General features: G+C 41.4%; 1 protein-coding gene across 1 annotated transcript; it reads left to right on the top strand.

Moving 5' to 3' along the window:
- Positions 1-554: 554 nt before the first annotated feature.
- On the top strand, positions 555-26,743 carry LOC119888694 (serine/threonine-protein phosphatase 2A 55 kDa regulatory subunit B beta isoform-like). The gene is made up of 12 exons (XM_038699394.1): positions 555-741; positions 3,967-4,123; positions 4,542-4,880; positions 8,256-8,412; positions 14,912-15,009; positions 15,606-15,771; positions 16,615-16,727; positions 17,339-17,516; positions 18,278-18,442; positions 19,561-19,730; positions 22,850-22,941; positions 24,715-26,743. Exons 4-12 carry the CDS (start codon positions 8,331-8,333, stop codon positions 25,007-25,009), a joined length of 1,359 nt encoding a protein of 452 aa, XP_038555322.1. The 5' UTR covers positions 555-741; positions 3,967-4,123; positions 4,542-4,880; positions 8,256-8,330; the 3' UTR covers positions 25,010-26,743.
- The last annotated feature ends 895 nt before the right edge of the window (positions 26,744-27,638 follow it).

Here is a 27,638-nt window from a genome sequence, read left to right as displayed (position 1 = left end):
GATGACATATTCAAAGCTTCCAAATAATAAAAACTATGTCTGCGAATCTGTTCCTCCTTTGCACAGATAAATATTTAATGTCTTAAGTTTTGAGATACAGATGAGATATGAGAACAGTCATAGAGAAATCTTTTGCACAATCCTTTTGGTATGTTATAGGTCAGAGATATTTGATATTTACAGCTGTAAATCACTTTTCACTTAATTTTGAGCAATGTTTTCTCACAAAAATTTCAGCAGAAAATCAAGAGACCTGCAACCAGGACAGAAGATCCTTTCCTTAACTAAGAGTGTTGTCTTCTCCAAGTCTGACTACTAAAAAAATATATATATATATGATGACTTAAATCTTCTGGTTAAATAAAAAAGACCACATGAAGATTCACCACCAGTGTCCTCACACCATCTCCAATGAAGGAGATGGTGTGAGGACTCAGTAGCTATAGCTCAGATTCACTCCGGGCAACAGATCCAAGTGACGTTGGGGACGTTGGGTGGTCACGCTCCACTGTCACCAAGGTAACCGGAGTGGTTCGAGGCCAAGCCTTTACGACTGAATGTCACAGTGGTTATGGGAGACAGACTGGAGATTGCAATCACACAGACCCAGGGTCAGGCATGGCAAGGACAAGCTGAACTGTAGGTTACCTGCTAGCATCAAATGCAGACAGCCACTAGTAGCAAGCTAAAGCATATATTTGTCATCTCATGCGTTGGTGGAGGACGAGCCAGAGGCAAAAGGTCAATGAATACTGGAGTTAACGTCATATCAATAATTATGCTACACACACTTTCTGCTGAATGTTTAAGATACTAGGCAACTGTTTGCTAGCTAACACGTGAGCCATAGCAATGCTATCAGCCTAAAATAATGTCCAGACTGTTGTGGAGGGCAGTTTTGCATGTGTAAGTCGAGACTTCATTTTTTATTGCAGTTTTCTGCTTCAAAAGATGCATAAATGCACCTTTACGTTTACCGATTAGTTATTTATGTTATTGTGTTACCAAAATCCTAATGTTACACACTGCCACCTTATGCTCCCTGTTGGTCAAATATTCAAATATTTCCCACTGTGGTAACATTTGTGGCTAAATGCTAAGTAAGAATGCCTACCTTTATTGAAGTGTCTTAAGTGAAAACCCAAGGTCTAGGCCTACAGCTTCAGATGGTTTTTGTAACTGATTAATCTATCCTTTTTGTTCAATGAATTTTAGTCCAAAAGTGTCAGAAAAATGCCAAAAAAGGGGGAACCAGTTTATGTTTGGCATTAGTGCTTGATAAAGGCGTAATCGATTACATAAATAAATTCATGATGAATTAGTTGATTATCGACTAACCTCTTCACCATTACAAACCTCCCTTCTTATTTGAGTGAACCACAGATTGAACAAAGTACAACTTTATAAACTGTATGCAGCAACATAACATAGCTTTAGCCGGCCTGCATAGTTATTACTAATCGACTACACTTTTTTTGACACACTAAAAGTGTGTCAAAAAATACTGAAAACTATAAAAACATTTGTAGTATGTCACACCTCTCCCTCTCTGCTCTCTGGTTTTGGCAAAGGGTCAGATCTTAGACAGACGGGACCTTCTGAAAGAGCTAAACACCAAAGCTTATGGATTTAACCAGAGGGGTATTTTGGTGGCATATGGTTGGGGTAAATAGGTGGAGACTCGCAGGTAGAACAGTAGCTGTATATGGGAAACAGTGGGTGGGCTTAGGGGGAGCTTTGTGGTGGATGTTAGGCTGGTGGGGGGCAGTTAGAAGGGCAGATATGGCAGTGCTGTGTGGAGCTTTGCCCATCATTGGTAAGTAGTGGGTGGGGGAGGGCGATGTGGGCAGTCTTGGAGTAAATCAGATAAACAGCTCTTCTTGTTCCCTGCTGTGGGTGGGGGGTGTTAAAGCCTGGTGGCCGACAGCCAGCATCAGGGATGGCACCAACTGTCCCTGGCAGCCCCTCACTCTCTGCTGCCACACTGACTGAAGCCTCTGTGTGTGTGTTAGTGTGTGAATTTAAGTATTTATCTTGCAGTCAGTGGTCATTTCTGGTTCCTGCTAGTAAGGCTGGGCATGAATATTTATCTTCATATTCGTAAGATATAAGTAAATTATGTTCATTTTCTGATGTTGATATACTGTATATCTGATATCGATGTACTGTATATCGCAAAATGGCTAATGAATTCAAGATCACATAACAATCAAACTGATGTGCAAATTAGGGGTGGGTAAGTGTACTGCTGATACTTATTTAGAGTATGGATACGACAACTAGACTGAAAATTAATCAGCATTGATTCATTGTTTAGGTCATAAGCAAATTTTACAGATTCAAACTTCTGAAACCATAGCTGAACATGTGTTATCTTAGCTTAGTACAAAGATTGCAAACAGAGAAATAGCTAGCCTGGCTCCGTAGTAACACATCTTGTTTGTTTAATCTGTACAAAAACTTTGGTTTTAGGGAGGCTATGTGCCTCTGCGCCTCTCTGTGACAAGACTCTGCCGCACAATCCCCCAGAAAATCACAACTTGTTGTTTATACGCTTTGGTTTTTGTTTGGATTAAAGAGGTGGTTTAATGCTCATTTTCAGTTTTAGAATCTTATTTAGGGGTTGTACCAGAACAGGTTTATGTGATTTAATTTTCCAAAAACACCATATTTTTGTCATAATGCATATTGCTGCAGCTCCTCTTTTCACCTTGTGTGTGAAGGCTTCGTTTTAGCTATGGAGTGATACATCTTTCCTCGACATGATCTGCACATGCGCACTTCCTAGTTAAGGACTACTAGCCAAGAAGCAGAGAAGGTAAACACGGTAAACACGTTTCGGTTCAGCTGTATACCCCCTTACCAGCTTAGCAACATAGACTGGAGCAAGAGTTTCAGAGTGGTGAGTAATTAATCTGTAACAAATGTATCTTTCATCCATAAAGTTTTAACTGAACTCTGTCTCTACATCACAGTAACATCTTTATGTCCATTGACTGCCTGGCGGGTAGCTAGTGTTTGGAAGGGAGAGGAGAGGTGTGTGCTGCAGCTCAGTGTTTTCCCACCGGTGAGGGCGTGTTGGACTAGCCACCTGGAGAGTGTAATATGACGCGCCTTTTGCTTTCATCCCTGTGACGTCACAGGGATGAAAGGGAAACGGCTGGACTACAAACGAGCTGTTTTCAGGCAGTTCAGAGCAGAGTTTTCTGTGGGAGATGGGAACTCCCTTTGGGTTGGACTTTGGGTTTTTTCACACAGGCTAGCTGTTTCAGTCTTTATGCTAAGCTAAGCTGACAGACCTCAGGTGGAAGCTTCATATTCATAACAGACAGATTTGAGAGTGGTACTATCGATCTTCTCATCGAACTCTCAGCAACAAATGAGCGAATGAGTATATTTCCCAAATTCCAAAAAGGTGAAAAGAAATCTGTAGAACGTTCACTTGATAAGATCAAATCATAATATGATACTGCTCCAAGTTGATATAAAGTTATTTAATTATCGCTGAGCCCTACCTTCTATGCAGACTTGCGTAGAAGAGATTCTGCTGGGTATTAAAATCTGTGTGTGTGTGTGTCAGTGGTGTGTAAGTTGTCTCTGTGCTAATTGGATTATGTCTCCAGGTGAATCCTCTAGTAGTCACTGTACTGTGGTTCACATTCAGCTCTCATCCTACTCGCACCCTCTCTCTCATTAGTCACTGCCTTATAAGACACTCAGCCATCCCCGCTCTGCCACCCACTTCTCTATCCCTCTCTGTTTCTTTATCATATTTAATCACCAGCAGTCAGTGGTCAGGCAGATCTCAGCTTTGTGATGATTGGCTGCTCTGGGAGTGGGCAGGGCCTGCTCTGATGCATCACATACGTACCAGCGCAGCAGGACCGATCTTCTCTCTCTCTCTCTCTCTCACTCTCTCCCTCCCCCTCTCTCTCCCTCTCACTCTGCTTTTCATACATACGCCAGAGCGCAGACTGCAGCAGAACACAGGGTCAGTAGAGTTTTCCTCCTCATACTGAAACAGCTGAGAAAGCAGAGACAGTTTCCCGCTGAGGAGGAGAGAGATGTTATTCATGGAGGATCTACTGAGGAGTACCTGACCCACAAGCTGCCAAGTGTGTAGGTGAGTGTGTGTTTGTCTCACTGCATATGTGTGTGTGTGTGTGTGTGTGTGTCCATGTGTGTGAGAGTTCACTGCAGAAGCAGCAGCACTGCAGATACACCGACCAGGGGCTCTGCTCATCCCTCTCTCCCCTCCCCCCACTCTCCTCGCCCTCCTCCTCCTCCTCTTCATCTCCTCGCTTCTCTTGTAGCATCCATTAACAAGTCAGGATTTAGCTCTTTCTGGGAGCATAGTGCTATGAATGTTGTGTGCTAGTGAGAGAGTACAATTGGTCTGGCCACACCTGGACAGCTGCAGGGTGGACACATGGTGCGGTGGATTTTTCTTGCCTCACGACTGATGTGTGCTCTTGTGAGGCACAAATCAAGCTCACCCCTGGTAGTTTTTGAACTGTTTTCAAATAATCCCCCTCCTGCAGGTTTGCATCAAGCTCTGAGAAGCAGTTGTGTGGACTCCTACACGCACCCATCCCTCCTTCGGGACCGGCCCACCCCCTCCCTACCTGCCCCTCATCTTCATTTAAAGATATGATGCCCGGCTCTGCGGCCCTGTGCTGAGGAGGCGTCGGCGGGCAGCAGTATGGGCGCTGTGCTGGCCGGCATCCCCACCACCACCCCCACCACCACCGATCTGCCACCACCCCGCTGCCCCGCCGAGACGGGCGCTCCCCCCAGCCCCGCTGATGGGCGAAGACACTGACGCCCCCCGACGCTCAACCACCGCGGTTTCCTCCCCGACCACAATTATGTGACTGAAGGTAAGAAGATGACAGAGAAAGCCTCATGTGTCTGTACGTTACCTAAGTGTGTGTTTAAATGTTACCCCATGTGAATGAGTATCTGTGTATACGACTTCTGGAGAGTGTGTGTGTGTGACAAAGTGTGCGTATGCTTGTATAGATTATTATTATTAGATATTAGACATAACAAGCTTAGGACGGCTTCCTAATCTTCTGTAAGCTCCATGTTGATCAGTGTTCAGACAGAGTTGCAGACAGAGCAACAAGAACTAGGGAAAAACACTCTTATTACTGCAAAATTCCAGTTTCCTCTCCATGTACCCTCATTTGTTTCAGTTTTTTTTGTTTATTTTTGCTTTTGTAACCACTTTTGTACCTTGTGTAACACAGCTATTTTGCTACACTGCAGGGAATCATTGATCTGGCCTGTATCCGAATGTGTGTATGTGTGTCTCTGTTTGTGTCTGTATGTCAGTGACAGAGAGAGTGGGAGAGTATATATTTTTAACTGTAACAGCACCACAGTACACCTCTCACATCATAATAGAATCACATACATGCACACTCTGTTGCTCTCTCCTCTTGAATAAAACAGGTGCAGGTGTCAAATTGAATATATAGCTTATCACGCCTCGGATGGGTGGTTTATTAAAAGGCCCTGCAGCACAAAAGCCCTGCAAACCACTGGATTTCTTTGGTTTGTTTCATAAAACAGATGGATTATAACCCTGGATAAACCCCCCTTCTTCTAATCTCCATTACACCACTAATCTCACCTGCACACTAGCTACACTGTCTGCCTTTCTTCCTGCTTATCTGTGTGTCCCCAATCTGTTTCTTACACTTAGCTCATTGTTCGCCACGCCTTAGACCAGAGCAGGGGATTATCATTTGGGGGTCATGAATGTGTTGTGAGCTCATCTGTGATCACTGCAGGAAGGAAATTATGCTTCCTGTGTCTGTGCTGTTATATAATTTCCCTCACACAAAAGCACAAACTCTGTATGTATTCCCCCTGACCACAGTCTGTAAGACCTTTAGCGGAGCCTGTTGATTGTGTGCGTGTATGTGTGTGTCTGTTTGTGTGTGTGTGTGTATTCAACCTATTGTATCTCAGTGATTGAAGGATATCTGTGTGTGTCTTTGTTTATCTCAGTGTGTGCAAGTGTCTTTTTTTATACAGTATTTCCATGACCAATATGTGTCTTTGTCCATTTCAGAAGAGGATTTTCACGAACTAGCGCCAAAAAATCTGTCTTAACATCACCGACCATCCATTATTGCCATAGCAACGGTCCGTGATAAAAAACATGCTGCTTTTCATGCTTGGCCATTATGATTGACAGGCCGTCCCCACCCACCTATAATGGTAGTATTAATTATTCCACATCTCAGGCAGACACAGATGTTATTCAGGGCGAATTTCTGATGAATTCACACCAAAGTGGACACACCTATGAACACTATTGGTCTGAAAGCACTGTGCAACACATGGACAGTCTCAAAAGAGGTAGTTGCAGAAGAAGTCATTCACTTAATGACCACAGAAGATACTTTCCTGTCACAGTCAACAAAATGATTCATTACCTGCCTACCTACATCCACTCCCACACCCTCCACCTTTCCTCCATGTTCACCCCATCTCCCGTACTCCTCCTCCCTATTTCCATCCCCCACTGCTCCCCCTCCCTCCCTTTCCCCATCGGCCATCTAATGCAACTCGCAGCATTGTCCGGGACTGAAGTGGTGCGTCTGCCAAACAATTATCCAACAGTGCTCTAAAGGCTGCTCAAAAACAATGTGCCTCTGTATGTGTGTGTTAAAGAGAAAGACAGACTGTAGTAGAGACAGACAGAGTGCGGTGGCGCATGTGATTTTATGCTTGGGTGTATTTTATTAGCTCCTGTGTGTCTCCATCTGTCTTTATTTTTTTTGCCGTTGTTGCATTCATATTCATGTCCGTGTCTTTGAGTGCATACCGTGTGTCTTTTTGTTTGCTCAGGTCTGTGTGTGTATGGGTGTGTGTGTCTGCAAGGATTTTCTGTGTATGTGTGTGTATATATGTGTGTGCGCATACGTAACAGTGTGTCTGTAGATCCTCCCGTGGGGATTCCCCTGCCCTTTAACTCCTACAGGGAAGGGATGCCTAACCTCCCACTACCTTAACTTCCCTCCCCTCACTTCTTCCCTCCATCTCTTATTCCCTTTCTCTTAATCCCTTTTGCCCTCCTCAGTATCTCCTTTGCTATAACTTCACCTCCTCCACCTGGAGTGGCCTTGGGTTCAAGGGCGGATGAGAAAATAAAAATGATACATTGCATCAAAATTCTGAAATTTTGCATTTTTGATAGTTTTGTAAATACATTTTTTATGACTGTTTCCATTTCATAAATAATGCAAGCACATTATTATTGTGCACAATATACAAAAGTATCAATTCTTTTAAGTGAAAACCAGATATGGTAAATCTTAAGGAGCTTAACTGCTTTATTTTTAAGATTGATTGTTAGTGACAGAATCTAGTTGGTTTTGAAAATGTTTGAGAAACCTCAGAAGTTGAATAGTTCTTCAGTTGCCTGTAGAGATGGGCAAGCCTCTTATTGGAACTGAAACTGGAAACAGATAATCCCAAACATGGGATTACAAGATCTTGACACTAACATGTGCCCGGACATCATACTGCAAGTACAAAGGAGGTAAAACCAGTAAGAATTTAATTAAAGCCAAATGTTTATTCTTACCATAGTAAAACATCCAATATGTCTAAATATAAATTGTACATGTAACTCTAAAAGTAAACATTTGCTGATCGCAGCGTCTTATACGTCAAACTGTCTTCCTCTGAGTTTTCTGACTGTTGTTCACACCAACAGTTTAAGAGTAATAAGAAATTGCTTTGGGCTTTAGTAACCTGTGATGAGGAGATGTTTGACATTTGAATTGACAGATCAATCAATGAAAATAATTGTTAGTTGTCATACCTGGATGTAAGTATGTGAGCTTTCACAAGCTGCTCACTGCTCACTTTTCTAATTGTTATCCAATTATTGTCACCTCTGGGGAAATGCCAGCTATCTACACTTCTGCCTATTAAGACATATTAAGACTCTGTCCCGTAAGCTGTCTATCTCTGTCCATCCTGCATGTCTTGCTAGCCTTCCTGCCAAACCCAACATGTAAATACATCATAATGAATAGATACAGAATGATCATAAATTATTTATTTATTTTTTATTTTTTTGTCTGATGAGTACTCATGGCCAAGTGTGGTGATGCAGTAACTCAGTCCCTACCCTTAACCCCACCCTACCTCCCTGGTCCTTCCTTCGTTCCTTCCCCTCTGCTTCTCCCTGTTGCCCTCCTCCCTTCCCTCCATCCTTGCTCCTCTTGCAGGGCTGCTCCTGGCTATAGCCTGAAGAGCTCGGCCCATCCTGTCCACCCCTCTCCACCCTGGAGTCCTCCCCCAGGATGTTGAGTCCCATCCAGGTCCTGTGCTCCGACATCACTACCCTTTCTCTGGAGCCCGAACCGTTTGCCTCTTACACTGAAGGTGTGTGCTCTATCCTCTTCTATCCCGAAGGTCATATCTATGTCGCACAGTTGCGCCACATGACCCCAATGTGAGGTACTGAGAGTTTGTGTGTGTGCGCCTGTGTGTGGGTAGCTTAATGTAAGAGTGTGTTTGTGTTCTGCTGGAGTGTATGTGTGTGTGTGTCATTAAGTTTGTGCGTGTGTTTGAGTCAGGTGAAATCTCACGTGAGTCTGCGTGTTATAAATATCTAAAACATCACTTTGTCTCTGTCTGTCTGCCTCATCCTTCTTGTATGTCTCTATTTTTGTACCTGCCTTTTTATTTTTGTCTCAGTCTGCCTGCTTCAGTGTGGATTGTGTGTGTGTTTGTGTAAATGTGATTGATTTCTTTAAATAGTTTGACCAGACGACACCCTGACTCCTTCATAGCTATCTTACTTCTATTTTTATTTATATATGGAGGAAGGTGCACAGAGACACAAAATATGACAAACTCTCTTAACCTCTAAACACATATACTCTGTACATGTACTATTTAGATATTCATGCGCACACAAGTAGGGCTACAACATTTTTTCCCATTAATTATCAATTTATCTGCAATTTCATTTCTTAATGTATTGATTAATTGAATGTCTACAAAATCTCCCAGAGCCTTCAAACTGCATTTTTTGTCTGACAAGCAGTCCAAAACCCAAAGATATTTAGTTTGCTATTGTAAAAGATTAATATCTGAGAAGGTAAAACCAGTGAATATTAGTAGCCATTTTAGACAACAATTCATCAAATATGAATATCGTTGCAGTATAATTTTGGCCACGTAATCGTTTCAGCTTTTCACACATTTGCACAGAAATAAACAAGTGGCAGATAAAAAAAGGGCAAGACTTTTCTGAATATGGAGATTACATTTCAATATTTATGAGAGGTCGACACATAATCTCAGTTTTGGGTATAAACCATAAACCAGCTAAGCTCCTAATCTTTTTTTATATTACAGTCTCACAAATCTGCTGAAAAAACTAATTGATTTCTATCAAAAATTAATCACACATTGCTGCTTTGAGAATTCATGCAGATGTTTTTGCAGCCAGGCAATACAGGATTACAGGTGTATTTCACACACGGAGTTGAAGCTGGCTTGGTTTGTGATTCTAATTGTTTGTGTCTATAACCATTAGGCTCACACCGGCTCTGCTCCATTGTGCCGATGTGTGTTTGGAGAAATGGCAGATTCCCTGCTGTGCTGGGCTTAAATCACTCGTCTCCACACATGTGCACCTCTAACACAAACACATGCACCATTTTTTCCCCAGATAACTCCAAAACTGCAGGACAGGGATCAATTTAACGTCTCCCTCCGGCAGTCTCTCCCCTCATCTCCTTCGCTCCCTCCTCTCGCTCCAACCAGTCTATTTCTCTGCAGGGTAATTGAGTACACACACTTGTGCACACGTACACAGGAAATGCGGGGTGCTTGAGCTGCAGCATGCACACACACTCACCAACACACACACGTGCGCACACATCTCCTGCTGAGTGGTGGCTTGTCCTCGCTTTTAAGGAGTGTGTGGTTTTGGCTCAGCTTTAATGGTCTGTGTTTACCCAGACCTAAGATATCTATAATTGGGACTGTAGGACGTCTGCTCCTCTCTCTGTCCCCATAGTAGCCTGAACAAAAAGAAATAAGGAAATCCACCTCCCTCGACCTTTGCCGCCACCCTCGTCTATCCCATAAACCTCCTCTCTCCTCTCAAGAGTGCCTGCATTGTTTCATTTTGTAGCCACATATGAGCACATCTTAATGTGTATAATACAAACTATGGTTAGAACAATTATTTTCATCATCAGTTAATCTGCCTATTATTATTTTCTTGATCAGTTGATCAACTTTTGCTTTATAAAATGTCAGAAAATAGTGAATAATGCTGATCACAATTTCCTGAAGCCCCAGGTGACGTCTTCAGATCTCTTGTTTTGTCCAGCCAGTCATCCAAAAACAGAGATATACAATTTACAATCACTTAAGACAAAGGGAAGCAGCACTTTCTCTCAATTAAGAAGCTGGAATTAGGGAACATTTGTAATTTTTACTTGAAAAATGTTTATTATCAAATAAATTATCAAAACTGTTGCAGATTAAATTTTTGTTGATCGACAAGTACATTAATCAACAAATCACCCCAGCTCTATCTGTCAGTCTTTGAATTGTCAGTGAAAAATGGCCATCACAATTTTTCCTACAGTGGCATCTTAAAATTGCTGGTTTTGTTCAGCCAACATCCTCAAAAATGAAAATGATATGTAATTTCCAGTTATGTAAAACAGGAAAACTGCTACAGACAACAATAGTTTGGCATGTTTGCTTAACAAATTACTTAAACCAATAATGAACTGATTTTCTGCTGATCTACTAATCATTTCTCCCGACAACATTCTTTGATCACTGAGGAGTTGCTGTCCTTATAAACACCTCACAGTGCATTTGTGTGTGTAATGATTATCATTTGTGCATTATTTTATGCTTCACTGTGTCATTGGGTGCATTCATCTTTGCCTGTTGTTTTGCGTTGATTTGTACTGTATGTGTGGGCGCATGCACTTGCAATCACATTGTGTTCCCCCAGCTCCTGCAGTGGGGTGATGAGTCAGACAGGCCTACTGATGCTAATGGACTATCTGTGGGAGACAGACACATAGGGTTGCAATGATATGATAGTTTCACGGGATGATAACCATCTCAGATCACGATATTACACAATTTTTATTATAAGTTTTATTTTTTGGTTGAACAAACACTTGAAACTTGAACAGCTTTTTTAATAACACTGATACGGTAGAATTCAATGCCATAGGTAAGCAAATGTACATGGTAAAACTACAAATTTTCATACCACAGGAAATGGTGAAACCAGCTGCAACCCTTGAGACACAGCTAGCTTGCTTATACTGTAGCATATACACACTATAAGACATTGACTTACAGCTTGACGACAGACACACATATTACATTAGTACTGTACATTTCCCTCTTAGAGGAGAGCCACAGCATTTGTGTTGAGGCTTGTTTCTTAAGTGTCTTCAGTTGTGTGATTTCTTAGTGTTTTATTTTTCTGCAATGCTCTTCTAATAAAGAGCATCAGAGAGACAGATGGAGTGAGCTGTGTATGGTGTGTTTGTGAGAGAGAGAGTGACAGAGGGTAACTGAAAGATAAAGAGGCTTCAGGTCGAGAACAGACAGGATGAGAGAGGAGAGTGTGTGCTCCATATTTTATTCAGCTATATTGTGTGCCTCTCCTGTGGTTTTGCTTAGCTTAGCTCTTTCTCTGTGCGACTTGAGTGGAGACACAGTTATCTGTAAATGTGTTGGGTGTATACACACTCACACACACACACACACACACACACAAAAGCAATAAGCACACACATTTGCTGTACATCATTACGTGACTGTGTGCATTCAAAGCTGCATGGTGTGCATGGTGTGTTCATGAATTTAGGGGTCTGTTTTTGTACGAGTGCCATCGTGTGTGTGTGTATGCAGTAATTATCTGCATATCCTCAATTTGGACCATAACATCTGCTCCATCTCCTGGTATTAATTTTGCGATGTTTGTCAGTGGACAAAACTGCAGCGGCATAATTATTTTACCACGCTGCTTCTTCCTGCGAGGATTGGATTGATGAATCCAACTTCCTCCTTCACCATACTGCCATATACGGCTAACCGTTACGAGTACCGCCGCTACTGGTTGGCTCAGCCTGTTACCATGGCAACCCCTGCTCACCAAAGGCACCCAGCACCGCCTCCGCCCCAGCGCCTCTTCCCTCCACCTCCCTTTCCATCCTTCCCATTCTTCCACCACCAGCATCACCACCACTATGTACCCGCTAACCTACAGCCAGAGTGCCGTGGGGGAGGGATGAGAGAGAGAGAGAGAGAGAGAGAGAGAGCTGAATGTGGATAGACAACAGGGAGGAAAATGAGAGAGTGAAGTGGGGCAAAAGAGAGAGACCGGGGAACAAGAGATGAGAGATGACAAAATAATGGGGGATCGAGAGAGTAAGAGAAAGCCTGAAATAGAGGAAAGACATTGAACCTGAAGAATAAAGAAGGCACTGCAGTGACTGAAAATGAAAGAGAGAGAGTAAGAAGCAACCAGTAATACATGAAGATTGTGAAGTACAGAGTGAATAAGGTTATGTTAGTGTGGAGATTGAGGAGCAGTCCCTGCCTCCCCTCATCATAAAATCTCTCTCTCTCTCAAGGCCACCACAAAATAGGCAAGGCTACAGCTTTGAATGAGTGAACTCTCAATAAATAAGCTCTATTTTTATTTTATAGTCACTGCTTATTGAGGACCACCTTTTCTATCAAAACTGAGCTCAGTGGACTCCTTTTACAAAGGCTTGGTGGGATACTGAATCTGAAATGAGGCTCATTTTTGTGGTAGTGCAGTAGTTGATGTGAGGTTTTGCTGTACACAAATCTCAGGCAGGCAGGACTGCTTTGGAGGCTAGAATCCTAAGTCAGTCAAAATGCACCGTTATTACGCCTGGGGGGCTATGCAGCTTCTTTCTTGATTACCTTGAACATAATTTCAAAATCACTGTAGGTTTTGTGTTTTAGGTAGAATAGGTTTGCAGATGTATCAGCATTGAGTGCTGACTTGCCTACCAGCACCTCTAAAGCTCACTAATTAACACAGTATATCTCGTTTGTTTATATTCTACAATACAGTGTAAAAATGAAGATGTGGTTTAACTGGAGGTTTTTTGTTCGGGTGTAGTAACTTTGTGGAGTCTCTGCTGGTTGCCTAACCTCCTGATGATGACAAGATCTTCATTATGAGTGGACTGATTTGGTCAGTGTGAAAGAATCATGCAAATTCATCATCCGACTTACTGCCCCATACACCAGCAACTGAACTGCATGTCATGATGCAGTATGTTGGCGGGTGTCATGTGAAAAATACAACATATGGATAAGAAAGCTTGAGAGCGTTTGTCGTGACTGAGGTTGATTATCACCATTTTGAAGATTAACCAGTCACTGAAGTTATCACCATAGTGATCAGCATCACCAGCAATGTGTCTGTCCAAAACACCTCCTTTGTATTTGCAAGTGTAAAAACAGTCCATCCACACATTTGAAACTTAACAGCTAAGCTGAACATTCACTTCACTTCTGTTAGTAATTTGACTGGACTTGTTTGTTTTGTTCAAATCAAAGAGACTGAACAGCCTGAATGTGGGATGATGACCAAGCAGGTCAAAATATGGGCCTATATCAAATATTTATATGATGTTGGATTAAATAAATTATCCATTGATGACCATGGCATTCCTGATTTTGGAAGGTCAGCAGACTAGCAAATTAGCTTACCTAGCGTGGCTAGTTTGAACTTTGAGATAACTTTACATGGCTTGCTACCAGGTAAGCTACATCCTCTCATACCGCCTCTCTTTGATTTGAACAAAACAAACTTCTTCTTTCTTTGTATTCTGATTTCACTACCTCTTTATACAGCTGACTTAAGTTTTCTTTACAGACAGAGCTGCTTTGGGGGCAGGAAAAGTCTCAGTGGTTAAACTTCTTTCAAAGACATGATAAACGGAGGTTCAATAGAAAGAAAGTCTGAGAGGAGATTATATGCAACGCAAGATTCAAGCATCAGATCTCACACTGACTTGCCCTTCATTAGACGGCACAACCAAGTGCTTTCTATTTCATATTCTGTGTGTTGTGCGATGCAGGAAGGTCCACTGAGAGCATTGAGACAGTAAATGCTAAGTGGTTAATAACGTGCGTACTCCTCGTATTACAGTGTTGTCACTGAGTCAGACTGTGTTGGTGTTTCGGGACACAGGGCTAGTGATGGGGACATCGTCACAGATATGCAACTGAATGTCCTGAAAAAATTATATTTGAATGATTTTGAATCACTATTGCAAGTACACTGAGTGGTGTTTACACTTTAAGACACTACATAGATTATACCCCCTAATTATTCATATAAACACACACACACACACACGATTATAAAGTCACTAGAGTTCATTGTGTGTGTGTGTGTGTGTGTGTGTGTGTGTGTGTGTGTCATTGTGTGCGTCATTGTGTATGTGTCATACTGGAACACAGATAACACCTGTGCCTAATGTGAAACAGCTGTATGTTTGTGTCTTTGATTTTCTGTTGTTTTGATGGGATAATATGTACTGTATTCTGAATTTTCTCTAAAAACTTACACACAATTGCACAATATTTGTGTTAGGTATCAAATATTGTTTTATTCTACACATTAATTTGAATTTTTTAATCCACTTGCATGTTAATGTATTGACTGTTGACTAATAATTTAGTCAGATAATATAGATGAATCATGATATGTGTTCAATTAGCTAATGGCTACTCTTTTTCTCTTTCCTACCGTTCTTTCCTCTCATGCTACACCTCTCTCTCTCTTCCTCTCTCTCTCTCTCACTCACTCTTCGACTCTATTTCTCTCTCTGCCCAGCTGATATCATCTCCACTGTAGAGTTCAACCACACAGGAGAGCTCCTGGCCACAGGGGACAAAGGGGGCCGAGTGGTCATCTTTCAGAGGGAACCTGAGGTAGACATTACATAGTGACACAGGAGTGGATTTTCACTCCTGTCCTTACCCAATCCCAGAAGAATGACTCCCGTCCCATCCAATCCCGATAAAAACATATATAACGTTATATAATAGCGTATTAATGTTAGAATGAGTTAGAGCATATCTATATATAAAAACAGACCTATGATGCCTGTCCTGCCCTTTCCTGTTGACATTTTTTCTGTCTCGTCCCAATCCTGTGATGAATAGTGAAACTGACTCCCATTCCCGACGGGATTCCTGAAAAAATGTCAGCCTCTAGTAGACACACACACACACACACACACACACACACACACACACACACCAACACTCCCACACGTGCACACAAATATACAGTTTTTCATTGCAGCTCTGAGAGCTGTGACGAACACATCGTTCCCCTCCAGCTACAGCCTAGATTGATTGATAGATAAACAGTAATGCTCCTGCTGTGTCAGAGAGTGTATCATTAGAGCTGTGCAGGGTCCATGCCATGCCATTTCTTCACATGATCAAGGTGACAGAGACTGGCTCAGGCCCTGGGTGTTACATTTTTCTCCCCACATTTTCACCTCCCTTTCATTCCACAGAGCAAGACTGAGCCATTCTCACAGGGAGAGTACAATGTCTACAGCACCTTTCAGAGCCATGAGCCCGAGTTTGACTACCTTAAGAGTCTGGAGATCGAGGAGAAGATCAATAAGATCCGATGGCTGCCTCAGCAGAACGCCGCACACTTCCTCCTCTCCACCAATGGTGAGAGACCCCACGCACACACACACTTGTCCATCTTAGAGGAGCCAGGAATATGTGGAAGGAGGGATGTGCTTGATTGATATTTTGTGGAAAAACACTCTACTTAAACCAGAACTAACCAGAATGGCTCTCATTGTACCATTGTTTCTCCCTTAAGTGTGTGACAAAGTGAAGAGCCTGGTGTTGCAGTTGAAATTAAGACCATTATTTGAGTTTCTTGGGTCAGAGAGCAGAGTTGTCCCTTGCCCTAAGAGGGAAGAGTTGCTGCTTGTGTTGCATCACATTTAAGAGGTCTCATTATTAGAGTTTATTACTATATTGGAAGATCTATAGATTTTCCCTGAGCGCCCTGTTATCGATTAATTTAAGCACTATATTATTTATGATTGAGGGTATGAAGAATGTAAGAACTGCCTCAGCAGCTGGGCAATGCTGCTGCTGGACTGCTTGCAGTCATTTGTCGTTCAGTGTTGATGAAACAAAACCTCACTGTTAGTTCATTTAGAGCTTTAGAGTCCAAGCTGTCTTTCAGAGCTGACAGTTTGGGGTGTGGTGGATTATCTTGTCTATGAAGTTAATTATATTGGGTTCAAGTGCCTGGGTTGACCACATCTAAAATCATAAAACAGCATTTATTAAAAAAAGATTTTAGGCTTTGAGCTCTACCAATAAGATATGAAATTCTATATTTAGCATACTCTGATATGTTTAATCACATCTAATCTGAGATCTCCGGATAGCTTCCTAACCTCAGAGCATATTGACATATCTTTTCTTTTTTTTTATTACACTTTCAGATTATATTTGTCCTTTTCTGATTGTTTCTGATTGTCTGTTTCACAGATAAGACCATTAAGTTGTGGAAGGTGAGTGAAAGAGACAAACGGCCAGAGGGATACAACCTGAAGGATGAGGAGGGTCGCATCAAGGACATGTCCACCGTCACCTCCCTACAGGTAACGTCTGCCTGTCTGTCTTTATCTATTGCACACACTAAAACATTCATAATTGCAGTCAGTTGTGCAGCATAACTGGGTCAGTGGGTACAGATGCGTGCATGTGCAAAAATGGGTCACTGGCTTAATAGTACACGTGTGTACACATAAGTGTGTGGGGGCGGAGAAAACCTCTATATCCCAGTGTGCAGAACAGCAACACAACATTAGTCAAAGCTTCGGTACACACACAGTTTGCCCATGTTTGTGCATATGCACGTATAGTATGTCCTTCTTTGTAGACGTGTGTGTATGGTGACGGTGCTCCCACTGTGCTGTATGCAAATAAGGACACACATTTTGCATCGACAAAGATATTGTGTGTTAATGCAAATGTCAAGATATGAAAATGAGCTGTAAGTCATGCACTAAATTGGCTCTTGATCTGGCCATCAAGCGAGCAAGTTAGGGTTCCAATAACTATTATTGATGTCAAAGGTAGTAATGGATTAAATATTAATTCATGATACAATGCAATTATTTAAATTGAATCTACTTACTGTATTTCCACTATCTTTCCCGTCCTAATCAGCATGGGATGATAAACTGCTCTCTCTTTCTGCCTTTGCAAGGTGCCGGTGTTGAGGCCGATGGACCTGATGGTGGAGGTGAGCCCACGGCGAGTGTTTGCCAACGCCCACACCTACCACGTCAACTCCATCTCCGTCAACTCTGACTACGAGACCTACATGTCAGCTGATGACCTGAGGATCAACCTCTGGCATCTGGACATCACCGACCGCAGCTTCAGTATCCTTTGTTGGCTGTAATATGTATTCAGAGTGAAGAGAAGACAAATACACAATCACGTAGACACGAACGTGAACACGTATGAAGGAACAGGAATAGAGGGCACAGATAATTCAAGCATACATTATCACATTGATGCTTACACATGCTCAATTCTCAATACCTGTCCGCCCCCCCCCCCCACACACACAACAAACTCCCACATTGCAAATCCCACTTTGTTGTATGAAGAAATGCACAAAAGACACACACTGTTGGGGGAGGGGAATATTATCTGTGAGGAGTGAAAATGTAGCTTAATGAATAATTCAAAGGCTGCATAAATATTTCAGCCTCTTTCTGAGTTGTAATCCAGCTCAATAGGACACAGTAAAGTCACATCCCTGACCCAGTCAAGATTTATAATGTTACAGTTTTTCTGAATATGGAATTACTTTCCTCCTAACAACCCCCACCCCTCCAAGATATATTTATATTTGTTTGTTTTATTTATTGTATTATTTACATTGTGTTGGTTATGCATACATTTACATACATTTATGTTTTTATTTTGTATGTTTATTATGGACCTGTGTAGGTTTCCTCATGAATTCAAACACAATCTAATTCTCATTGAGACAATTAGTGAATGAAATTGATGAAAGGATGAGTGAATGAAGGAATATGTACATACAGTATGGTAGACTTCAGCAGGTAAAAACAGTTCCCTCCTTGGGAAGTTCCCTCTCTTTGTTGTTTTTCTGAGCGATGCCTCCTCTCAGACATTGTGGACATCAAGCCAGCCAACATGGAGGATCTGACAGAGGTGATCACAGCGGCTGAGTTTCACCCCCACCATTGTAACTTGTTTGTCTATAGCAGCAGCAAAGGCACCCTGCGCCTCTGTGACATGAGAGAAGCAGCGCTGTGCGACAAACACTCCAAATGTGAGTAAACCTGCTGAGAGCTGGGACGGAGACACACACATTTAGGTTTTTTGACGGGTCAAAATGTCAGATAGCACTGGATATTTTAGCCTATTAACTACAAAATCAGAGGAAGTTAATTTTGCTGCTGAACATGTTTCAAAGCATTTTAGATACAGTATTATCTTAAGTTTCTAAATAAACAGTCCACAGTTTTAGTTATTTACAGCATGTTTTTAGCTGTGCTAACAGCATGGCTCCAGGATGGCAGTGTCAGTCAGTTGGTCCCGCACTTCCGCCCAGACTAAAATATCTCTTCAGCTATTGGATGCATGCAATTTTGTACAGACATTCATGGTTCTCGGGTGATGAATTCTAATAACTTTGGCAATCCCCTGATGTTTCCTTTAGCGCCAACAATGAAGTTCACTTGCAGAGACTTGCTTAAGATACCAACTCTTCCACAGTGCTTTATTATGTATTATGTGTGGTTATGTAGTAAAGAGAGGGACTGTTTTCCTTGTGGTGCATTCCACCAGGCATATTCAGTTTATAGGTAAGTAACTGAAAATCTGCAAAACCTCAGGTTTTGTTAATGTATTGGAAAGTAAATAATCTAAAATCAAAAGAGTAAGTAAGGATTTTTTTCACCATTAAATACTATTTCTTTCCACTGCAGGTCCATTATTTAATGTATATAAACTAGAAATAGTTTTACAGCTCTAATCAGTATGAGTGAGTAGTACATTGCACTCTGCAAATTGTGTTCAGTGGAGCAACTCAAGTGGCAAGGGATTTAATTATTTTGGGGTATATTCAATGAGAAATGCCAGTATTTAACAGGTTTCTTTCATTGTATTGTTCTTTTTAGAATACCTTTGTTGATTGTTCTCTTTATAGTGAGCTGATATACACAGACAGCAACACCTGTCCATAAACATCTGTCATCTGTATGGTGTCTCTGCCTCGTTGACTACAGTCAACATCTAGACTCTGAGAGATTTCACTATCTGTGAACATGAAATAAGACACACACACATACCCCCTTCATGTGACACAACTGTGTTTCTGCCTGTCATCTGGCTTAACTCACCCTGCTGTCACTCACTCTCTCCCTTATTCTGTCCCACCCTCTACAGTGTTCGAGGAGCCCGAGGACCCCAGCGCCCGCTCCTTCTTCTCTGAGATCATCTCTTCGGTGTCGGACGTCAAGTTCAGCCACAGCGGCCGCTACCTGCTTACCAGAGACTACCTGACTGCCAAAGTCTGGGACCTCAACATGGAGAGCAAGCCCCTGGAGACGTACCAGGTGTGTAACTGACCACCTGTGAAAAGCCTGAGGGAGTGTTAGATTACAAAAAAAACACAATATTTCCTCTGTCATCTCCTAGAGGGTTGGGATCACTGCAAATGATACCACTATAGTGATATCGAATGATCATCACTTTTCTACAACTTTACTGTCACTGTATACTGGTATTCCAATAACTACTCTCTTGGCAAACCACAAATGCACCAGTGTTCGAGGAGAAAATATAGACAATAGCCTTTATAATCCGGCTGTTCTCATTATTACTCTTCTCATACCGTCATACCACCATCACATGCTGTTGCATAATTTTATTTAAATACATAAACCAAGATAATGCATCACAATTACATAAAAATACACCCACATCACTAAAAAACAAACCAATGATACACGGGCAAACAAACACAAAGACACAGACACTGTTGCTGAGGAATAAGCAATAACATTTCTTTTTGTTCTCTCTTGAAAGCCATTAAGGACATATTTTTCAGTTTTTCTATAATGTACCTGGATTACAAATAATTTATCCATCTGTCTGTTATCTGTTATGTTATTTATTCAATACAACACAAACATAATTGACTTAAGTTTTAGGACTGATTAAATTAATTTTGTTCCCTTGATATGTATCATAAATGTATTTCATATTCCTTTTATAATTCTAATTTTTTCACTTTTTTAATACCATAATCTCCTAATGAATGAATTAAACCAGTTCTTAAATAATATTTGGACTCGACATTTGCTAAGGATCATTGACATAACACCCTAACTGAATGTATTTGTCTGTATTTGATTCGGTCCAGGTACATTTGATAAATCACACGATAAACTTAAAATTAGGGCACCTTTGAATACAAATGCTTAGACCCTTAGACTCAGATATAGTTCAGTATTTTTTCCCCATAAAAGTTTTATCATGGAGCAGTCCCACAAAGCATGAAGGAGAGTGGCTTCTTTTCACTTACACCTCCAACACCTGCTGTCATCAGCTAGTCTTGCTTATGTGTTATGTTTTTGTTCATGTTCGCCTCTGGGAGATTTTCTGTTGGACTCTCCACCATCATCTAAACACAGAATGAGGGGAAATATATGGTTTCATTGTGTTCATCCCTCCACTAGAGTTCAGAGACTTGATCTTGTGGCTTGCGTAGGGCCCAAATACACTCTAGTATGACGTTTCCTTTAATTTGCCACCCTTTGGCATCTATGAATTCAATACAAGATTGTTCAGGTGTTTGTTATGTTGGGGTGTTGCTGCTCAGATTCTTTGTGCAGAGCTTCTTCTCCCAAATCAAACAGTACAGAAGAACCGTTTTGTATTAAATGTTCTCTTGCTTGACATAAGTTTGTGAGACTGAAATCATTGTTGCTTTGTCTAAACTGCTGGGTGACCAGCAGAAAGGGGGCATTGTCATCCTGCAAATATTCATGATTGGAGACAGAAATTAATCATGGGAAGATGGCTATCTCTCAGAATCACAGTACTTACTGAGGATTAGATTTTTCCCAAACCTTTTAAGGATAATTGGATTGATTACTTGCCAGAGACTGCACTTCTTCTCGTCAGTCCAGAAACTCAATGTGGCCTAAGTTTTTAACTGTAATCTGTAGATGCAGCGCTGTGTGCGTTTGGCAGATGAATACGGGCATCAGATAAACACAAACATTAAATTATCAATATGCCCTGTATGTGGTATTGAGATTAAATGGGCTTGGCATGCTGTTGAAAATGCACACATGAAACTAAGTACTAAGCTCATAAAAATAGATTTATTTCTATTTTTGCATGCTGTCTTTCACACGTCCACTCTCAATTTGTCTCTTCTAAGAAGTGTCACTTCTAAGTATTAGGTAGGCTACACCAGTTTATGTTTATACCTTTTTATATACAGTCTATGGTTTATATGCAGTAAAAGTATTTATCAGCTGTTTTTTCAGTGTGTTTTTAGTATTCCTGCTGCGGGCGTGTGGTTAAACGTGTGTGTGTGTGTGTGTTTGTGTGTCTGCCTGACGTGTGAGGACTCATGAGGCAGCCAGGAGTGGGAGGCCAAGACGCACTGGAGCTATTTATAGTCTCCACTCATAAAGTGAAACTGGAAGGAGGGATACCTTACACAGCGCCCGACACCTAGATCTGCAATGCAGCACAGAGAGGGAGGATGAGGGAGGAGGGAGGGAGTAGAGGGGTGAGGGTTTGGGAGGGTGTGTTGACGATGGTTTGGTGAGAGGAGGAGAGAAGAATGAGGGGAGAGTTTGTAACTGAGAGGATGAGAAAGAGGGATGGGTGAGGTTGAGTGGAGTAAACTGAGTAAAACAGAAGGGAGAGAAAGGATTTCAGCACTAAACTGCTCTTATTTTAGTAAATTTACACTCTTATTCCTCCTGGAACATGAAAAATCTGCACAAATGCATGAGGGATGACACACTGTACTCTAAAATCAGAGATCATGCAGACTGAAAAAAAAAAAAAAAGACTAGATTCAACTTAGCTGACATTGTATCATTTCACTCTGAGCAGAAAGACCCACAGGGGAAAACCAAAATGTCACTGGGTTTGATGTACAACCATGAGCCGACCTCAGCTTGACCGTTTATTGATTGCGAGGTGACTGTTGACTGCTGACTTTATGCAGAATGTGAAAATAGAGGGCTGAGTGGGCTTAATGCAGAGCGCGGCGGCTAGAGGAAGGTGTAGATTTCAACCCTTTGCATCACCGAGCGGACACAGTGCCGACACAGGCAGGTTGGATGAAAGCACAAGGGGAAAGAGTTATTAGTCAGTGAATGTGTGTGTGAGTGTGTGTTTTCACATGTGTGTCCCTGTTATCATGCCCTTGGTGGGTTTTGAGGTTAAGGAGTTTAGATTAAAATGTACTCCAGGCCTCGTATTGCTGAGGGCTGGTGTTGTATCTTATTAGAGTTGCCTTCAGGGAGGTTTGTTACAACTTGCCCACATTTAAAGTGTTTTGTCTGATCTGAGCTTTGTATGTGTGTGTACGTGTCTCCTGCTCACCACTTTTTATTTATGGTTTATATACAGAGTTGATACCTGGGACTGAAGCAACTGTGTGCTGGATTCATTTTTAATCATATTTCCGTGTGTGTTCCTCCAGGTTCATGATTACCTCCGCAGCAAGTTGTGCTCCCTTTACGAAAACGACTGCATCTTCGACAAGTTTGAGTGTGCCTGGAACGGCTCGGACAGGTACCTGAAGTCTCTGGATGTGTTTTGTTTCTATCCTTTCCTTTTGTGATCAACTTTTTATTCGTTGCGACCCCCCCACTCCATCCCATACCCTTGGGTCTCCATCCCATACCCTTGGGTCTCCATCCCATACCCTTGGGTCTCCATCCCATACCCTTGGGTCTCCATATAGTATTTACAAGACACAAAAATACAAATGGTGATCTTCTATCTCTTGCTGAAGTAGTACCAGCTACAGCACTCTTGCCACTGATCCATATTATTTATATCAATGTATGTGAGTTAATCCATTGAGCTTTTTCTATCTGTATATGTGGAGGTTTCCAATGTAAAGCTGGCATCTTTATGGCAGCAGTAAGTTAAGTTAGGAGAGCACATCTATTCAAAGATGTTAATTTTAATGAGGCAGTATCATTTAGAGGTGGGGGAAGCGATGAAAACAGGCTCTAGGTATGCTCTGTAAATGTGTAAATGGCAAACAATCAAAGTAGCCCGCACCCCACCACACAACATATTCCAGCTTTTCCAGCAATTATTTGTGTGCCATGTAACGTTTAATGACCTGCTCACACAGACATTCAGCTCACTTTGTACTTTACCAAGACATGCTGTTGTGATGATGTTAGCTATAGTAGCAGGAGAGTTGTGAGTATCGCTGTCTGGAGCTGGTGAACTGGCTCTAGGACTGTCTCGTCCTCTCTGCATGTTAGCTTTACGGCAGCAGCTGTAGTGACAGTACGCTAACCCACAACTTAGCTAACGTTAGTTACATTACTTGCTGTGTTGTTTGATCTATATCATGGTATTGGATTTCACCAATATCGCTTACTCCACCTTTAGGATTAGCACAGTGGGAGAGCACAGCACATCGACATCCAGTACATCAGATCAGAGAGTAGCTCAAACCTCACCCCAAAAAAGCATTCCCAATACAAATATTATACTACATTTATTTAACAGCCATACTAGAATTTGTATTAATATTTTACATGCAAAAACATATAATTGCCTTTGATAAATAATGAAATATTATGCATTATTACAGGTTAAAATACTAACCCTAACCTTATAGTACATACAGCAGTTGGGGCATAAATAGTACTTTACTTTATATACTTTAAGTACATTTTGAATTTTACTTAAGTAGAATTTTGAATGCAGCACTGCAGCGATTCTGCTACTTTTATATCAAGTAAAGGATCTGAATTCTTCTTCCACCATTGATGCGAGCGAGTGAATCTTGAATATGAAATAATCTGCATGTCCAGATACCACAATGGCTAAGAACGTGCAAAACTGAAGAATATCATGAATCTTGTAGAGATCTTGTTGTGTTCTACCAAACGGCTCAGACAGTCTTGTATCCCAAAAGCAGATTAATATTTTTGTTTATTTTAAGGTTAACATGTAGTCCTATTTGTAGCAACCCATCAGGTCTAATCAAGATTCAGAAGGCTTTATTGGGTATATTGTTTTTATTTTTTGTCCTGTGTACACTTACTGGTTGTCTTCTGTTTATGTTGTCAGTGTGATCTGGTGGCAATTGAGTTTCCCCATTGGGGAATAATAAAGCTTTCTAATCTAATCTAATAAATGTTTTTGTAATTTGGAGGAAGTGACCTTTTAAGTTTAGGCATGTAGTTGGGGGTTAAGGCTAGTTTAGGAATTTGATAGTCATCCTCTATATCTCACCAGTTTAACACTAAGAGAGACAAGAGGATGAAAGTTTCCAGACTGGAGTAACTATCCTTAATCGCCTCTTCCTCTTGTCAGTGTGATCATGACCGGAGCCTACAACAACTTTTTCCGCATGTTCGACCGGAACACCAAACGCGACGTGACCCTGGAGGCGTCAAGAGAGAGCAGCAAACCCCGCGCTGTCCTGAAGCCGCGGAGGGTCTGTGCCGCCGGAGGAAAGCGCCGGAAGGACGACATCAGCGTGGACAGCCTGGACTTCACCAAGAAGATCCTCCATACAGCCTGGCACCCGACTGAAAACATCATCGCCATCGCCGCCACCAACAATCTGTACATCTTCCAGGACAAACTCAACTCTGAGATGCATTAATGAACAGATGTCAGCGGTGGACTCAAATGAGTTTACACCTGAACACACAGCTATGCCAGAATGTACACATTTATGGACATAACGCGCACAGGAATATGCCTAACACACCTCCCCGCACACACACACACACGTCAGAAAACATACACACATCTAGGTCTACTCTTTGACACACTCCCCTCACCTCCTCTTCAGCCTCCCAGAACTGAAAGGACCTAGAAAGGGCTAGAAAGGAACAGGCTGGATTACGAAATGGATTATGGATTGCAAAATTGTCTGAACTGTGGATCTCTTGTTGATTGTTAACCTCTGGATTGTGCTGGTTGGTGAGTTGATTGCTATCAGCTTCTGAGGGGGGATAACCCAACCCACCCTCAGACTGAAGAGATGTTTACATGTTTGTCTTTTTTGGTTCTTCAGGCTCTTTTGCTTTTTCCTCCTCCTCCTCTTCTCCTTTCTGTATTTGTGTGCTCGAGCAAAGCCTATTCTTATCCCTTGCCTTCTGTTTGGTGTAACAAAAACCCTTCATGGTTGTTTACTAGTGGCACTGATGAAAAATTGGGGCATTTCTGTAATTGGCTGCTTGTTTGATTTCAGATCAGCTACCCCACTTCCGTTTTTGTAACTTCTTGTTAAATGATTTTAATGATGGTAATTATGATGACAGTGACAATTTAAAATGATGTGTGATGTGCAAGGATGAACTCGGGACCCTCCCCTTAAGTGCACCCAGACGCCTCTGAGCTCAACTGGACTGTGTTCAGTGAGGTAAAACATTTACAGTCCTGCAGATAGAAGCAGAAGTTAATAGGTTATTACACCGTGGCCTAAAATGAGGACACACTCTCATATGTGCTCCACACACTGTGTTTTAGTCATTAATGTTTTCTCTGCTGGAACAGGCCCTTCAACTTCTCATATTGTGGATTCTGCTTCTGGTCTTGGGGCTGCGTCGTGTGCTACTTCGCCGTTCAAAACAAGTCAAATCAACCAAAAAGAAAAAAAAGGAACTACATAATTTCAACAATCAAGCAAAAAGATGCTGCATGTCAAACCAATTTAGCCTAGGTGTTTATAAATTGACTGACTTGGCTGCCTTCTTAACCATTTAGACCCAGCTGTACAAAGGCTTCAGGGGCCCCCGGGGGCCCTATGCAGCACGAGTAACCATAGAAGACCGAGCTCTCCTACCTTTATTTGTGTCTTTGGACACTGAAGCATGTTTACCAGTGTTCGGTTCATACACTTACATGTACATTTTGAATGAAGCCGTCCAAGAATCAGTTTCTACTCAACTGAAACTGAGAACCAAGAAGTATGGGGAATGTTTCCATTAATGTTGTTCTCTAAAAGAAAAAAGGAAAAAAAAATCAAAGGGCCTAAATGGTGTCTGTATATATCAATTCTGTTGACATGTATGAGTTTGTTTTTTTTTATCATTCATAAACGGACACGATCTTCTGTATTGATGATTGCTTCCAAAGCTACATCAGAGAGATGGTACTTCAATCTCTTCAGCCTTCCTCACCGATTTATTTTTCTGAAGCATTTATTTTTAGAAAACACTTTTTGTTTTTTGTGGAAACATCTGTCAATTCTACTCCACGTCCCGACCAAACTAATGTTGATTCACATATTTTTGTGTTAATGTATGTTGATGACAAAATTGTAAAATGGACAGTTATAAATAATGTTAATATGTTTTTTTTTCTGAATAAAGATTTCAACGAAATTGCATCCAATGAGCGTACATCTGTGATTTTTATTGCAGTGTAATAATGTTAGACTGATAATAATTGCTAGTGCCATCATGAAAATGTGCACGCTTTATTGCTTATAGGCCTGTAAGGGGTCATCATCAGTCTGTAGTGATGTGGTCTGAGGCACCACCTAATGTCAAAACACACTTATTGCATCTGAAAATAAAAGATTCTGGCAGATTGCAATGCCTCCTAAACCTTTTCTGCCATGCCCCCTTTGGAAGCTGAAAAAATTACGTGTTACTAATTTACTAAGTTAGTAATTTACTAAAATGTCTGTCGGTTTCATTTATTAATTGTTTATCATTTACTTTTGTGCAAATAAAAATGCAGGTTTCTACAAACAAAACATCTCTCTTGCGATACACTGATGGTGAACTAGATGGGCTTTTCGTGTTTTGGGTTTCTTTGTTTGATGAGCATCTGTCTGTCCATCTTGTACTGTATGTGCCATATTGCTGTAAATAAATCTTTCTATCCTGAATTTTGATACAATCTTGTAATATCTGAGCACTCAAATCACATTCAGACTTTTTCAGAGGAGACACTTGTCATAGGAAGAAAAGCACAGATTGGACTCATCACATTAAACCTGCAATAATTAATTACATTTTATAATAAAAATATTGATTGTTGCCCCTTTAAATATACTTCAGTTGCAGCAATTAATGAGATGCAGTGCAGATGTGTGTTTAACTTGTCCAAGTGTTGTGAAAAAGATCCACTCAACTTGAGTTCAGTTCCCTTACGATGGTAAGGGAACTGAACTCTGCGACCCTAACAGCTGCACTCGAGGCTTTTACACCCATTTTTCCTACTGTGACATGTCAAGTCAAAATGTCTGCTGTGAAAAAGGCCAATTGCACTGAAAT

This window comes from Micropterus salmoides, unplaced genomic scaffold, assembly GCF_014851395.1.
Source record: "Micropterus salmoides isolate LMB-PRFRI ecotype aquatic unplaced genomic scaffold, ASM1485139v1 Ms_hic_scaffold_5, whole genome shotgun sequence".
Taxonomy (NCBI): Eukaryota; Metazoa; Chordata; class Actinopteri; order Centrarchiformes; family Centrarchidae; genus Micropterus; species Micropterus salmoides.
The sequence above is the reverse complement of the archived record's forward strand: the minus strand, read 5'-3'. Positions and strand labels throughout refer to the sequence as shown.